This window comes from Bufo gargarizans, chromosome 3, assembly GCF_014858855.1.
Source record: "Bufo gargarizans isolate SCDJY-AF-19 chromosome 3, ASM1485885v1, whole genome shotgun sequence".
NCBI lineage: Eukaryota > Metazoa > Chordata > Amphibia > Anura > Bufonidae > Bufo > Bufo gargarizans.
In genome coordinates, this window is record NC_058082.1 from 48,783,477 (window position 1) to 48,797,028 (window position 13,552).

Below are 13,552 nucleotides of genomic sequence, written 5' to 3' on the forward strand. Positions count from 1 at the left end.
AGAACCGCACACCACTGCTGTACACAAATACAAATTTACTTTCTATGTTAGAAAGTATATTATAGGTATATTACACCCCTTAGCAATTTTTGGGGGGGCAACAGGTATATCACACCAGTTGCAATTAGTTATTCCAATAGCCTCTGTCCCTCTATATAGCTGCGGTATTACAGCACACAACTGCACTATAATATACTTTCTATGTTAGAAAGTATATTGTAAGTATATCACACCCCTCAGTATCTCACACCTATCGATAGCACACTTATACCAGTCTTTAAAAGGACTTTTGTGGCCCTATTAGCTAGCATTTGGGGTCCCTAACAGTCTGTTCCTGCTCCACAAAGCAACCCCTCCCTACACTGGCAAAACACAGAATGTAAAATGGCTGCCAGATCGGGTTCTGTTATAGGGTGGGGGGTGTCCATGTGCTGAAACGTCTCAATTGGCTGTCCTGTCCCACCTGATGTGTGTGTCATGGGTCAAATTTTGGCGCAATGCAAAAGAATATGGCGCCGGCAGACATTGCCATATGTTTGCATGTTCGGCGAATCGCAAACGCACAAAGTTCACAGAGAAACGACCACTGGGCGAACTGGAAGGCCATCTCTAATCTTAATCTAGTGCTCAACGCTCTCCAATCTTCTCCGTTTGGGCCCTTGCAGCAGGTGTCGCTTCGCTTCCTGTCTTACAAGGTGGCATTGTTGGGGGCAATCACGTCCATCCATAGGGTGTCTGGACTCGCGGCTCTTTCATGTTGGTCTCCTTTCTTGATTTTCCATCAGGATAAGGCCCCATGCACACGGCCGTGTTTCACAGCCGTGTGCGGGCCGTGGAACCGCGGCCTGGATCCCTCCTGAGAGCAGGAGCGCACGGCGTCACTGGTTGCTATGACGCCGTGCGCTCCCTGCTGCCGCCGCTATACAGCAATACACTGGTATGATCTATACCAGTGTATTACTGTACTGTGCCGGCAGCAGGGAGCGCACGGCGTCATAGCAACCAGTGACGCCGTGCGCTCCTGCTCTCAGGAGGGATCCAGGCCGCGGTTCCACGGCCCGCATACGGCCGTGAAACACGGCAGTGTGCAAGAGGCCTAAGGTGGTCCTTCGCCCTGTGCAGTCCTTCCTGCCGAAGGTGGTGTCGTAATTCCATCTAAATGAGGAGATTGTTCTCCATTCATTTTGTCCGGACCCCTCTCATCCTCTGGAACAGTCGCTCCATACCCTGTACGAGCCGTTCCAGTTTATATGTCCCAGACGGCATCTTTCCGGTGGACGGATTCCCTGTTCGTGATTCTAGAGGGGCCGAGAAGAGGGCTGGCGGCGTCGAAGGCTTCCATTTCCCGATGGATTGGTTTGGTCATTGTGGAAGCATACCGCGTTAATGGCCGGTGCCCTCCCTTCTGGGTGACTGCTCATTCGGCTCCACCCAAAGAGTAAAAGAGTCCAAAATCACAGCTTTTTTTATGGCGCATATCTGCAAAAATAACTGCTTTATTAGGGCATGACATCTTCAATACCGTGTGGCCATTAACAATGCAGACCGCCCAAACAGTGCCGTCTTCATTAGTTAACAATCCTCCAATAGGCTCGCCATGTGGTTGTTCCATTACTGAGTTATAGCTCCACAATAAAGCATTAATTGATCAGATTGGCAGCGCCTTCGGATCTTTTGCACTCTTGGCCACCTTTCATATCCAAAAAGTTGAAGAGACTAATTACTCAAATCAGGAGAGACACTGGAATAAATGTCTCAGAGCTCATGCACACGAGAGTGTGCGCCCAGTGTCTGTATTGCGGTCACCAGCCGTGTGCACTCTGTATCACAGATGCGGACCCATTGACTTGAATGAGTCCACAATCAGCAGGATATGAAGCAGTGCAAGGCAGAGGCACAGATCAGAAGCCCATGGAAGCACTTCCGTGGGATTTCGGGCTGTGCCTTAGCACCACAAAATAAAAAACATGTTCTATTTGTTTGCCGTGCGGACTGTATCTTTTTGGATCGCGGACCCATTCAAGTCAAAGAGTCCACATTTACACACAGCATGCACATGGCCGGTGCCCATGCATTGTGGATCGCTATTGGCGGTCCTCAGCACGGGGCACACATGCTTGTGTGTGTGAGGCCTCAACTCTGTGTCTGTTAACTACCCTGAGTGCTGTGTCTCCCATGTGTACAGAGGTGTAAATGTGACATTCCGCTTTGGAGGCAGACACCTTGCTTGCAGCGTTTTGATGTCCGTCTGACAAAACTGAGCCAAACGGATCCGTCCTCACAATGTAAGTCAATGGGGACAGATCCATTTCACTGACACAATCTGGAACAATAGAAAACTGATCCGTCCCCCATTGAATTTCATTGGTGTTCAAGACCGTTTTGGATATGTTAAAGATAATACAAACTGATCCGTTCTGAACGGATGCATGCGGTTGTATTATCTGAATGGATGCGTTTGTGCAGATCCATGACAAATCCGCACCAAACGCGAGTGTGAAAGTAGCCTTAGTGGAGGGTACAACAATCGGGAACAAAGTTATGATATAGTATATCCCTATTCAAAACCCCATCTAGGTGTGAATTCTTACTCGTATACACTGTTTACCCTATTAATAGGGCTCTATGGGGTCTTTGTATGCGTTTGTGATATAGGCACGGACTAGTACAGTGTAGGTATGATTGTGTCATAACTAGGGGATATCAGCTCCGTTAATATTCTTGAGGACTATTAAAATTAAAGCAGCCTAAGGCTATAAAATATTTTAACCTCTCTGGTTTCACAGATCTTAAACCCCAAATCCATTAGGATTCTTTTCTAAGTAGGCAGTCATTTCATTCCGATCGCCCCTCCTTGGGTCTTCCGATGTTCTTCACGTCACCTTGATGAGCAGTCCTTGCAGGTTTGGATATCACGCACCTGTTCCTTTATTCACCTCCAAAATTATTATTATTTTTTATTATTATTATTATTTATTATATAAGCACCATTCATTCCATAGCGCTGTACATATGATAAGCGGTGCACATACATAACACAGACAATTGTACTAATCATAAACAAGATGAGTTACAAACTGGTACAGAAGGAGAGAGGGCCCTTACAATCTACATGGTATGGAAGAAGGACACAGTAGGTGCGGGTTAAAATTGTCTTATTGTTTACCTGACGGGTCATCAGGTACAAGCAGGTTATGAGCTACACTGCCCATATGGTTGATCAAATCTGTGATACTGTATTTTTGACCTGTAGTCTGACTTTTAAAGGTTCTGTCAGTTTTGTATGACAGTGGATGGAGCTTTCTGCTTCCATCGCAGTCCATTGTGCTATTTCTGATACCAGTAACTGCTTAGAACAGGTTATAGGTGGAGTTGCTGGGTGTCAGACCTCTACTAACCTGATCTTGACCTATCGTGAGGATAGGTCATCAATGTCTAGAACCCGGACAGCCCCTTTAAGGACCCCATACACATTAGATTAGAGTATTGTCGGCCAAACCTGTCCTTTTGTATGGGGTTCTCCCAACTCTCTGACAGATGAAGTCAGGGGAGAGTAGGATCAGACAGATTGAATTCAGTTCTCTCTCAGGAGATAAGCCACCTCCAAAGTCGTCTGACAGAAGCTTTCGCCTCTTTCCCATTGAAAACACATACGCAGCCATTCACGTTTCTGTATGGGGGAGTCCAGAGAGATTACTTTCTGGCTGACAACTACTGAAGGTCTCCAATGGGCACCATTAGTCACAATCTCACCAAGCTGCCTCCTACTTGTGTTAACTAGCATTTGGTAGGTTAACAAGTAGAGGACAGATGTTAAGGTGTGTGACTGTAGGAGACACCATGAAGATACATAGGGTCTACATAGGAGCTGTAGGGAAAAGACAACGGGATATTTTTAATCAAGTTTTTGTAAAGTTGCTTCATTTCGTATTTTGCATGCAGTGGAGTAATAACATAAACTGGTTGCAAAGTTGGACATGCTTAAAGTTGAGCTTAAAAGGTAACTGTTTTATAAGATTTTTTTGTTTTTAAGCAACTCCCCTCTAAAGAACTGAGTGGAACCACATTGACTCTAATGCATCAAAGCTAGTACAGAAGTGGAGGAGTTGTGCAACAACTAACCCTATCCACCACTTTTTCTGTGCGCTAGTTATCATACAAGACTCTTTACATTTTTACATTTAGCATTATTCACATAATCCGCAGCCCTGCACGAATATGCCTACCCAACCCTTCAGAGATCCATTCCATAAAATATTACACAATACCCTCCTCTGAAGTGGCTCTAGAGCCCCGTGGCCGATCATTTTTTAATAACGCCTTGCAATAGGTCAATGGGGATGGGGAATATAATTGTGGAATTGTTCTCTGTTGCAATTGTGTTCAGAGTCTGCAGGTAGCGCAGTTGTAGAGCTGCAGGAGATTCACATATCACCATGGAGGCTTCTTTCAGGGCTCGAGAGGCATTCATCTCACCTTCTGCAGCCACAATCTGTAAGGGAAAACATGGGTGTTACTTTATAGTGTTCATCTCAGTCTCAGATATTTTCTTTATTACTGGTGTGTGTGACAACTTTAAGCTCGGCTTATAATCCTTCCAGGAGCGCCCATAAAACCTCCAAGAAATGCCTACTTCTGGGCATATTGGCATAGGACCACCTCAGTTTGAGTTCTGTGTCAAGGGATGTTCTAGTGAACGACAGCATGTTTAGGAGGCACAGAATGACGTGTCCACCTTTACTGTTCCACAAATTTCAATAAGGACTTAAATTTCTCACAATTCGAATTGTATGCTCTTAGCAGACCCCTTAACGGGCTGCAATCCACATCACAACCACTAGGTGGCCACATGTAGCATAAACAAATTCTGATAGAGTAGCACAAAAGCATTTCTTTTTTTCCAAAGCTGATCATCTTGCACACACAACTCTGGATATGTCAAGCCAAGAGGACAGATAGGGAGGGAAATATTTTTAGCCTGCATGCATACCTTCCAAATGACATTATGGCATACCACTATTACAGGGTGCAACATCATGCTTTATAATCCAAGAGGCTATGATTAGGAAACCTAATAAAATAATAAACTAAACTATAAACACCTTTTACAAGTCTTGCTATCCAGAAGTGATGACGTCTCATTTGTCTTTATGTCACCTCTGCAGCCAGTCACTGGCCTCAGAAGTCATGGAAAATGACTGGCTGCAGCAGTCACAGGAAGACACTTGGACATCATCACTTCTGAACAGCTGGGACTGAAAATGAGGACCATAGAGCAGCAGTGGAATGACTGGACTTTTAAAAGGCTTATTTAATTATTTTATAAGTCATCCTGGTCATAGCCACCTTTAAAAACACCTTGGCCAACCCCTTTAACTCTTTTTGCTTAGACCTAGAAGATCTAGGTAGTGGAACAAAATGTATATGGGAAACATGGAATCAGTGTTAAGTAGATGAAGCTCCAGTGGATGTGAGGTGACATTTGCAGCTTGTATAGTAAGACAGTTACCTTGGCTCTGGCCTCTCGCACAGCTTCTGCCTCGGCAGCCATAGCTCTCTGCATCTGCACAGGAAGGCGCACGTCCCTCATCTCTACACGTTCCACGTTGACTCCCCATTGATGTGTAGCGTTATCAAGTATTGACTAGAACACATGAAGCATGGGATCAGGAAAGACTACAATGGTCCAGGAGAAGAGAAGTAAACCATAATACCCTAAGATTACAAATTTACATCAGTTTTATCTAGTATACTTCATGTCGATAGGATGGGAACCAGATGTACTTAGCTTACAGGCAAGATGTTCTAATCTCAGCCCTGTTCACAAGACAGGCGATCTTTGCACATTAGGCATTGAAATAAATTCCCTCCAGCCAATGCTCTTTATAGGAACAGATTTGCTGCAGCTATAGGTAAATCCAGCCCTGGACAGCACGAAACAAATATTAGTATCACTGTTGGGTTTGAGTAGAAGTTGTTTAAAGGGTAACTAAACCTTTGAGAAAAATGAAGGGGGGGCACTCTAACCCTTCAGCTTTTAGCAACTCTGCTCAGCTATGGGAGCATGCAGAGAACGGATCTAGAGAAAATATATGAGATTCATATCCATACTCTTCAAGCTCCAAAAGCTGAGAATGGGCAGAGGGCTCTGAACAGCACTGCTAACCCTTCAACTTTGTCATCAAACCAGCCGTTACAATTTACTTAGACAAAGACATTATATGGAAATCTGACTATGCAAAATAAACATGCACACCTATAACCTAAACATGTTTAGTCTGTATTTAGTCTAGTAAGGCTTGGTTCACACTGGCATTACTCATTCCGCTAGGCTGTTTCGGCAGGGGAACTGCCTGCTGGATCCATAACTACCATGTACAGCCGTGTGCTGCCTGAAGTCTGCACGGCCCAATTCGCTGTATTGGGGACCGGCGGAGATCTGGCCGCAGCACGGAAAATATGCCATGAGGCAGCCAGACAAAAATTCATATATTACTCTTAACAAATTCTCATGAGATTAGGCTGGCCATAATAGCCATGAACACTTACATAACCTGGACCAGATCAGATAAGAGTCATTTACTGTAGATAGATATCATAGAGGAGCACTAAAGCTACAGTGTCACACTACAGGCATAATAAACAGTTGTGTCACAGTGCAGGGATAAAAGAAAAAACAGAGTGATGTCACATTTCAATCATAAAGAACACAGTGATGTCATACTACTGGGGTAATAAATTCTGTGACATCACGGCACAGGAATAAACACAGTGTTGTTATAGTACATGGATAATAAACAGTGATGTCACAGTACAAGTGTAATAAACATAGTGATGTCACAGTACAAGTATAATAAACATAGTGATGTCACAGTACAATTGTAATAAACATAGTGATGTCACAGTACAAGTATAATAAACACAGTGATGTCACAGTACACGGATAATAAACACCAGGATGTGACAGTACAGTATTGGTATCATAAATACAGTGATGTCACAGTAGAGGGATAATAAATACTGTGATGTCATAGAATACTGTGCAGCTGAACTGACTACACAGTTCATATGCCCCCCCCCCCCCCCCCTCCCCTGACTTGCTTGATCTGCATAGTGTAAAGTCTGCCCACAATTGAACAGAGCAGGCATTCTAAATTGGGACTTACCTGAATGTTGTGGGCAATCTCCTCACGGTTAGACAGGATGCTGGAAAGAGTTTGTGTTCCTAAGATGTTCCTCAGCGTTGTCTGTGCCAGCTGTGCAGTGGCTACGTGAACGTTGTTGACGTTTGCCACAGATCTGATAGCATTCTCAATCTTGTAGTACACGACCCCATCAACTGTAGTTGTCACTGAATCCTTAGTAAGGATCTAAAATAAATCACCACAGACTCATGTCACATGAACAGGCATCTCAGCGGATATACAACCTGACCTAGTCACATACAGCCCTCTGCTGTTTTTAAAGAAGCACTCTATTAAAAACCACCAAAACTTATACTGGCCAGGTGTCACGGACGGTGTACAGGAAACAAGACAAAGCAACATGCATATATGACTGAGTGGATCCAAAGCTAAGTAACCAAAAGGGAGACCCCTGCACAAGACCTGAGACTTTCCCTGGCTGCTCAGCCTATGCAAAGATCCCAGAGGTGGAAGGTTGCATATCCACGTACCTCGACTATATAACCCCTGAACACCCTACAATAGTGAGGGGACACGACCACCGGCTCCCTACACCAGACACGGAGGGAGTCAGGGTCACCTGCGATCCAGCAAACAGAAAATAACAGATAAATGTTCAGCACTTAACTTTGTAGCAGACTGGAAAACAAGATAAGCATGCACACACACTCCAGGAAGTCGTATAAGCCGCCCAGTAATGCATTATGGGGCGGAATTTAAAGGGATGCAATCAGTCCAACTCCATGACAGCTGAGAGAGGCTAACGAGATGAGGAACTGAACAGCACAACAAAGAGAACTCAAGGAGGAGGTTCTAAAAGGCCTCTGTCAGAGCTTCTCAGCTGTCTGGTTGTGACAGTACCCCTCCCTCTACGAGTGGACTCCGGACACTCAGAGCCCACCTTCTCAGGATGGGACCTATGGAAAGCCCTGATGAGACGAGAGGCCTTAATGTCCGTCACTGGGACCCACATCCTCTCCTCAGGACCATAACCCTCCCAATGAACAAGGTACTGAAGAGAACCGCGGACAAGACGAGAATCCACAATCCTAGAGACCTGAAATTCAAGATTCCCATCAACCATAATCGGATGAGGAGGAGGCAAAGGCGAGGGTACAATGGGTTGAACATAAGGTTTCAATAAGGACTTATGAAAAACATTATGGATCTTCCAAGTCTGAGGAAGATCAAGACGGTAGGCAACAGGATTGATGACAGACAGGATTTTGTAAGGCCCAATAAACCTAGGACCCAACTTCCAGGAGGGAACCTTCAATTTGATATTCTTGGTAGACAACCACACCAGATCACCAACATTCAGGTCCGGACCAAGCACACGTCTCTTATCTGCCACACGCTTATATCTCTCACTCATGCTCTTTAGATTATCCTGAATCTTTTGCCAAATAGATGACAAAGACGAGGAGAATCTGTCCTCTTCAGGTAAACCAGAAGACCCCTCTCCCGAGAAAGTCCCAAACTGCGGATGAAACCCATATGCACCAAAAAATGGTGACTTATCAGAGGACTCCTGACGATGGTTATTTAAAGCAAACTCAGCAAGGGACAAAAAAGAACACCAATCCTCTTGATTCTCCGCCACAAAACAGCGCAGATATGTCTCCAGATTCTGATTGACGCGCTCTGTCTGGCCATTCGACTGCGGGTGGAAAGCAGAAGAGAATGACAACCGAACCCCCAAGCGAGAACAGAAAGCCTTCCAGAATCTGGAAACAAACTGCGTGCCCCTATCAGAGACTATGTCTGAAGGAATACCGTGCAATTTGACAATGTGATCAATAAATGCCTGCGCCAGCGTCTTAGCATTGGGCAAACCAGGAAAAGGGATGAAATGCACCATTCTGCTAAAACGGTCCACCACCACCAGAATCACAGTCTTCCCCGAGGAACGAGGCAGGTCCGTTATAAAGTCCATGGACAGATGTGTCCAAGGACGGGAAGGAATGGGTAAGGGAAGGAAAGGACCTGATAGCCGTGAATGAGGGACTTTGGCACGAGCGCAAGTCTCGCAGGCTGCCACAAAACCCTCAACCGACTTACGAAGCGCAGGCCACCAGAATCTCCGAGCGATGAGATCCAGTGTGACTCTTGCCCCCGGGTGCCCAGCAAGGACCGTATCGTGGTGTTCCTTAAAAATCTTGTGTCTTAAAGCGAGAGGCACAAACAACCTCCCAGGAGGACAAAGATCAGGAGCCTCTGACTGGGCTGCCTGCACCTCTGCCTCCAATTCAGAAAAAAGAGCAGAGACCACCACACCTTCAGCCAAAATGGGACCCGGGTCTTCAAAATTCCCGCCTCCCGGAAAACAACGTGACAGGGCATCTGCCGTCACATTCTTAACTCCAGGGCGGAACGTGACCACAAAATTAAACCTAGAAAAGAACAAAGACCATCTGGCCTGTCTCGGGTTCAGACGCTTGGCTGACTCCAAGTAGGCCAGATTTTTATGGTCAGTAAATACGGTAATAGGGTGTCTGTCTCCCTCTAGCCAATGGCGCCATTCCTCAAAAGCCAACTTGATGGCCAACAATTCCCTATCTCCCACATCATAATTTCTCTCTGCGGAGGAGAGTTTTTTCGAGAAAAAGGCACACGGTCGCCATTTGGCAGGAGAGGAACCCTGAGACAAGACCGCCCCCACACCCACCTCAGAAGCATCAACCTCGACTATGAAGGGTAAAGAAATATCAGGTTGCACCAAGATGGGAGCGGAAGCAAAACTCTCCTTGATATTAGAAAAAGCCTTACGCGCCTCTACTGACCAAGAAGAAAAATCTACCCCCTTTCTGGTCATATCAGTGAGTGGTTTAACAATAGAGGAATAATTCAAAATAAACTTCCTGTAATAATTGGCAAAGCCCAAAAACCGCATCAGCGCCTTCTGATTCTCAGGAAGCTCCCACTCAAGCACAGCGCGGACCTTCTCGGGGTCCATGCGAAAACCAGAAGCGGAGAGAAGAAACCCCAGAAATTGAATTTCTGGAACCGCAAACACACATTTTTCCAGTTTCGCATATAATTTATTCTCCCGCAGGATGAGCAAGACTTGACGTAAATGTTCCTTATGAGTTTTGAAATCAGGAGAAAAAATCAAAATGTCATCCAAATACACTAATACAAATTTTCCCATCAAATGATAAAAAATGCTGTTCACGAAATGCTAAAAAACGGCTGGGGCATTCATCAAACCAAAAGGCATAACCAAATTCTCAAAATGGCCCTCAGGGGTATTGAAGGCCGTCTTCCATTCGTCTCCTTCTCTGACCCTGACCAGGTTGTATGCCCCTCTTAGATGTAATTTGGAAAAGACTTTAGCCCCAACAACCTGGTTAAACAGGTCCGGGATCAGAGGAAGCGGATAAGGGTCACGAATAGTGATACTGTTCAGCTCCCTGAAATCCAGACAAGGTCTTAAAGAACCATCTTTTTTCTTAACAAAGAAAAAACCAGCGGCAACAGGTGACTTCGAGGGTCGTATGTGTCCTTTTCTCAGACTCTCAGAGATATAAGCACGCATAGCGATCCTCTCAGGTTGGGAAAGATTGTATAAACGAGATTTAGGCAGTTTAGCGCCTGAGATGAGATTAATAGGGCAATCGTACTCCCAGTGCAGGAGCAAATCCTGAACTCCACTCTCAGAGAAGACATCCGAAAATTCAGAGAGAAAAGATGGTACAGTCTTAGTAGCAACCTCAGAAACAGATGTCGTGAGGCAATTCTCTCTGCAAAAGTCACTCCAACCATTTATTTGCCTCGCTTGCCAATCAATGGTGGGGTTATGTTTAGTGAGCCAGGGTAGCCCCAACACTAGAGGAGTAGGCAAACCGCTAAGGACGAAACATGACACATCCTCAACATGAGCATCACTCACAATTAAACGGATATTGTGAACTATGCCCTTTAATGATTTCTGAGAAAGTGGAGCGGAATCAATAGCAAAAACCGGAATATCCTTTCCCAAAGTGCGCACCTGGAAACCATGAGTTATCGCAAATTGATTATCAATGAGATTGACCGCTGCTCCACTATCCACAAAAATCTCACAAAAAAATGTTCTTGCTCTCTAGCGCCACCCTAGCCGGCAGGACAAAACGGGAACTACAAACAAACGGAAAACCTTCAATTTCCGCCTCAACCCTGCCAATAGTAACAGACGGAACATTTTTAAAAGATTTTTTCCTGTTTGTTTCTTTATTACTCCCAGAAAACTGCCTGAATCTCCTAGAGGGACAAATATTTGCCAAATGATTTATACCTCCACAACAAAAACAAACCCTCCCATGCGGGCTGAATCTTCTATTGTCAGAAGCAATCAACCCCAGCTGCATGGGCTCCTGCTCAGAAGGGGCTGACAGCGACTGAGACCCCTGCGCACAGAATGGGACCGCTGCACTGTCCTGGGACTGAGTATGACAGGAAGGGGACATCTCTCCTCTCTCTCTAAGACACCTGTCAATACGAACGGCCTGAGACATAGCAGAGTCCAAAGAAATAGACCTCTCATGAAAGGCAAATGCATCTTTCAATCCCTCTGAAAGACCATGGCAAAATTGACTTTTGAGTGCAGCATCATTCCAACCAGTATCAACTGCCCATCTCCGAAATTCTGAGCAGTATATTTCTGCGGATTGTTTACCCTGGCATAATAGATGTAGTCTAGACTCAGCCAGAGCAATACGATCCGGATCATCATATCTGACCCAGGGCTAAAAAGAATTCATCCACTGAACGGAGAGGCCGTGCCCCCTCCGGCAGTGAAAAGGCCCAGGACTGAGCGAGAAGGCGAAAATGGAGTTTGCAAGCCTCTCTAAAAGCACAAAATTCTCACTACCCCCGGAGAACGTATCCGGGAGCGAGATCTTAGGCTCAGAACAAACTCCATGAACGCAAGCTGAACCGGTCACTTGAAGCTGAGAAAAAGTCTTATGGAGATCAGCTACCTCCAATGAAAGACCCTGGAAGCGTTCAGCCAAAAGTGAAACCGGATCCATGCTTGAGACGGTTTTGGCGGCTTATAATATCACGGACGGTGTACAGGAAACAAGACAAAGCAACATGCATATATGACTGAGTGGATACAAAGCTAAGGAACCAAAAGGGAGACTGGCTGCTCAGCCTATGCAAAGATCCCAGAGGTGGAAGGTTGCATATCCACGTACCTCGACTATATAACCCCTGAACACCCTACAATAGTGAGGGGACACGACCACCGGCTCCCTACACCAGACACAGAGGGAGTCAGGGTCACCTGGGATCCAGTAAACAGAAAATAACAGATAAATGTTCAGCACTTAACTTTGTGGCAGACTGGAAAACTAGATCAGCATGCACACACACTCCAGGAAGTAGTATAAGCCGCCCAGTAATGCATTATGGGGCGGAATTTAAAGGGATGCAATCAGTCCAACTCCATGACAGCTGAGAGAGGCTAACGAGATGAGGAACTGAACAGCACAACAAAGAGAACTCAAGGAGGAGGTTCTGAAAGGCCTCTGTCAGAGCTTCTCAGCTGTCTGGTTGTGACACCAGGCACAGGAGAAAAGGCCAAAAGATGTCTATCAAACCTAGGGTCCCAAACTCAAGAGAAACTTAAAATCAAGAGGAGTAGTGTTTGCCGGGGTTTGTGCAACAAGTCCTAAGAACAAGAACATATAAAACCCAACTCAATGGTAGACATACATTATTATAAGTGCAATCTGTGCAGCGGCATGAGGGCCCATAGAAAGTAGGACCCTTCTTTTAAGGTGACAATTAGATAGCATGTGAGGTACTAACTTTCATGGCTCACAATGAATGGTAGGATGTGAAATGCCCTTTATTATGACCTATTTGGGGCCATTCTGCACATGGTTTCCCTGCTGTCTTTGTTCACCCCTGAAGCAAGGGAGCAAATTATCTGTACCCAGTGGGGCTGAGTAGTTGTAGGATCAACCCAGGATATAAAAAGCATATCTCTACAAACCTACCTCTTGTGGAGGGATTGCAAATGATATGACCCTGAGATCCACTTTAATAAAGTTATCTGTGCAGGGGAGAATGAACATCAGCCCTGCGTAGAAAGAGAGGAGTGTAAGTAAAGCACAATGTAGGCGCATATTCTTCAAGGTACATAAATATTGGGACATTGACACAATTCTAACATTTTTGGCTCTATACACAATTACAATGGATTTGAAAAGAAACAACAGCTTTAGGCCTCATGCACACGACCGTTGTGTGCATCCGTGGCCGTTGTGCCATTTTCCGTTTTTTTTCGCGGACCCATTGACTTTCAATGGGTCCGTGGAAAAATCGTAAAATGCACCGTTTTGCAGCCGAGGCCGTGATCCGTGTATCCTGTCCGTCAA

General features: G+C 45.3%; 1 protein-coding gene across 1 annotated transcript in view; it reads right to left on the bottom strand.

The window, feature by feature from the left end:
- Nucleotides 1-4,303: 4,303 nt before the first annotated feature.
- Nucleotides 4,304-13,552, bottom strand: part of LOC122932854 (stomatin-like) — a 55,802-nt gene continuing 46,553 nt past the window's right edge. The window contains exons 5-8 of the mRNA XM_044287494.1: nt 13,172-13,254; nt 7,167-7,370; nt 5,510-5,644; nt 4,304-4,492 (exon numbers count right to left, since the gene is read on the bottom strand). Coding sequence (XP_044143429.1) covers nt 4,304-4,492; nt 5,510-5,644; nt 7,167-7,370; nt 13,172-13,254 — 611 coding nt within the window. The remainder of the gene's footprint in view (nt 4,493-5,509; nt 5,645-7,166; nt 7,371-13,171; nt 13,255-13,552) is intronic.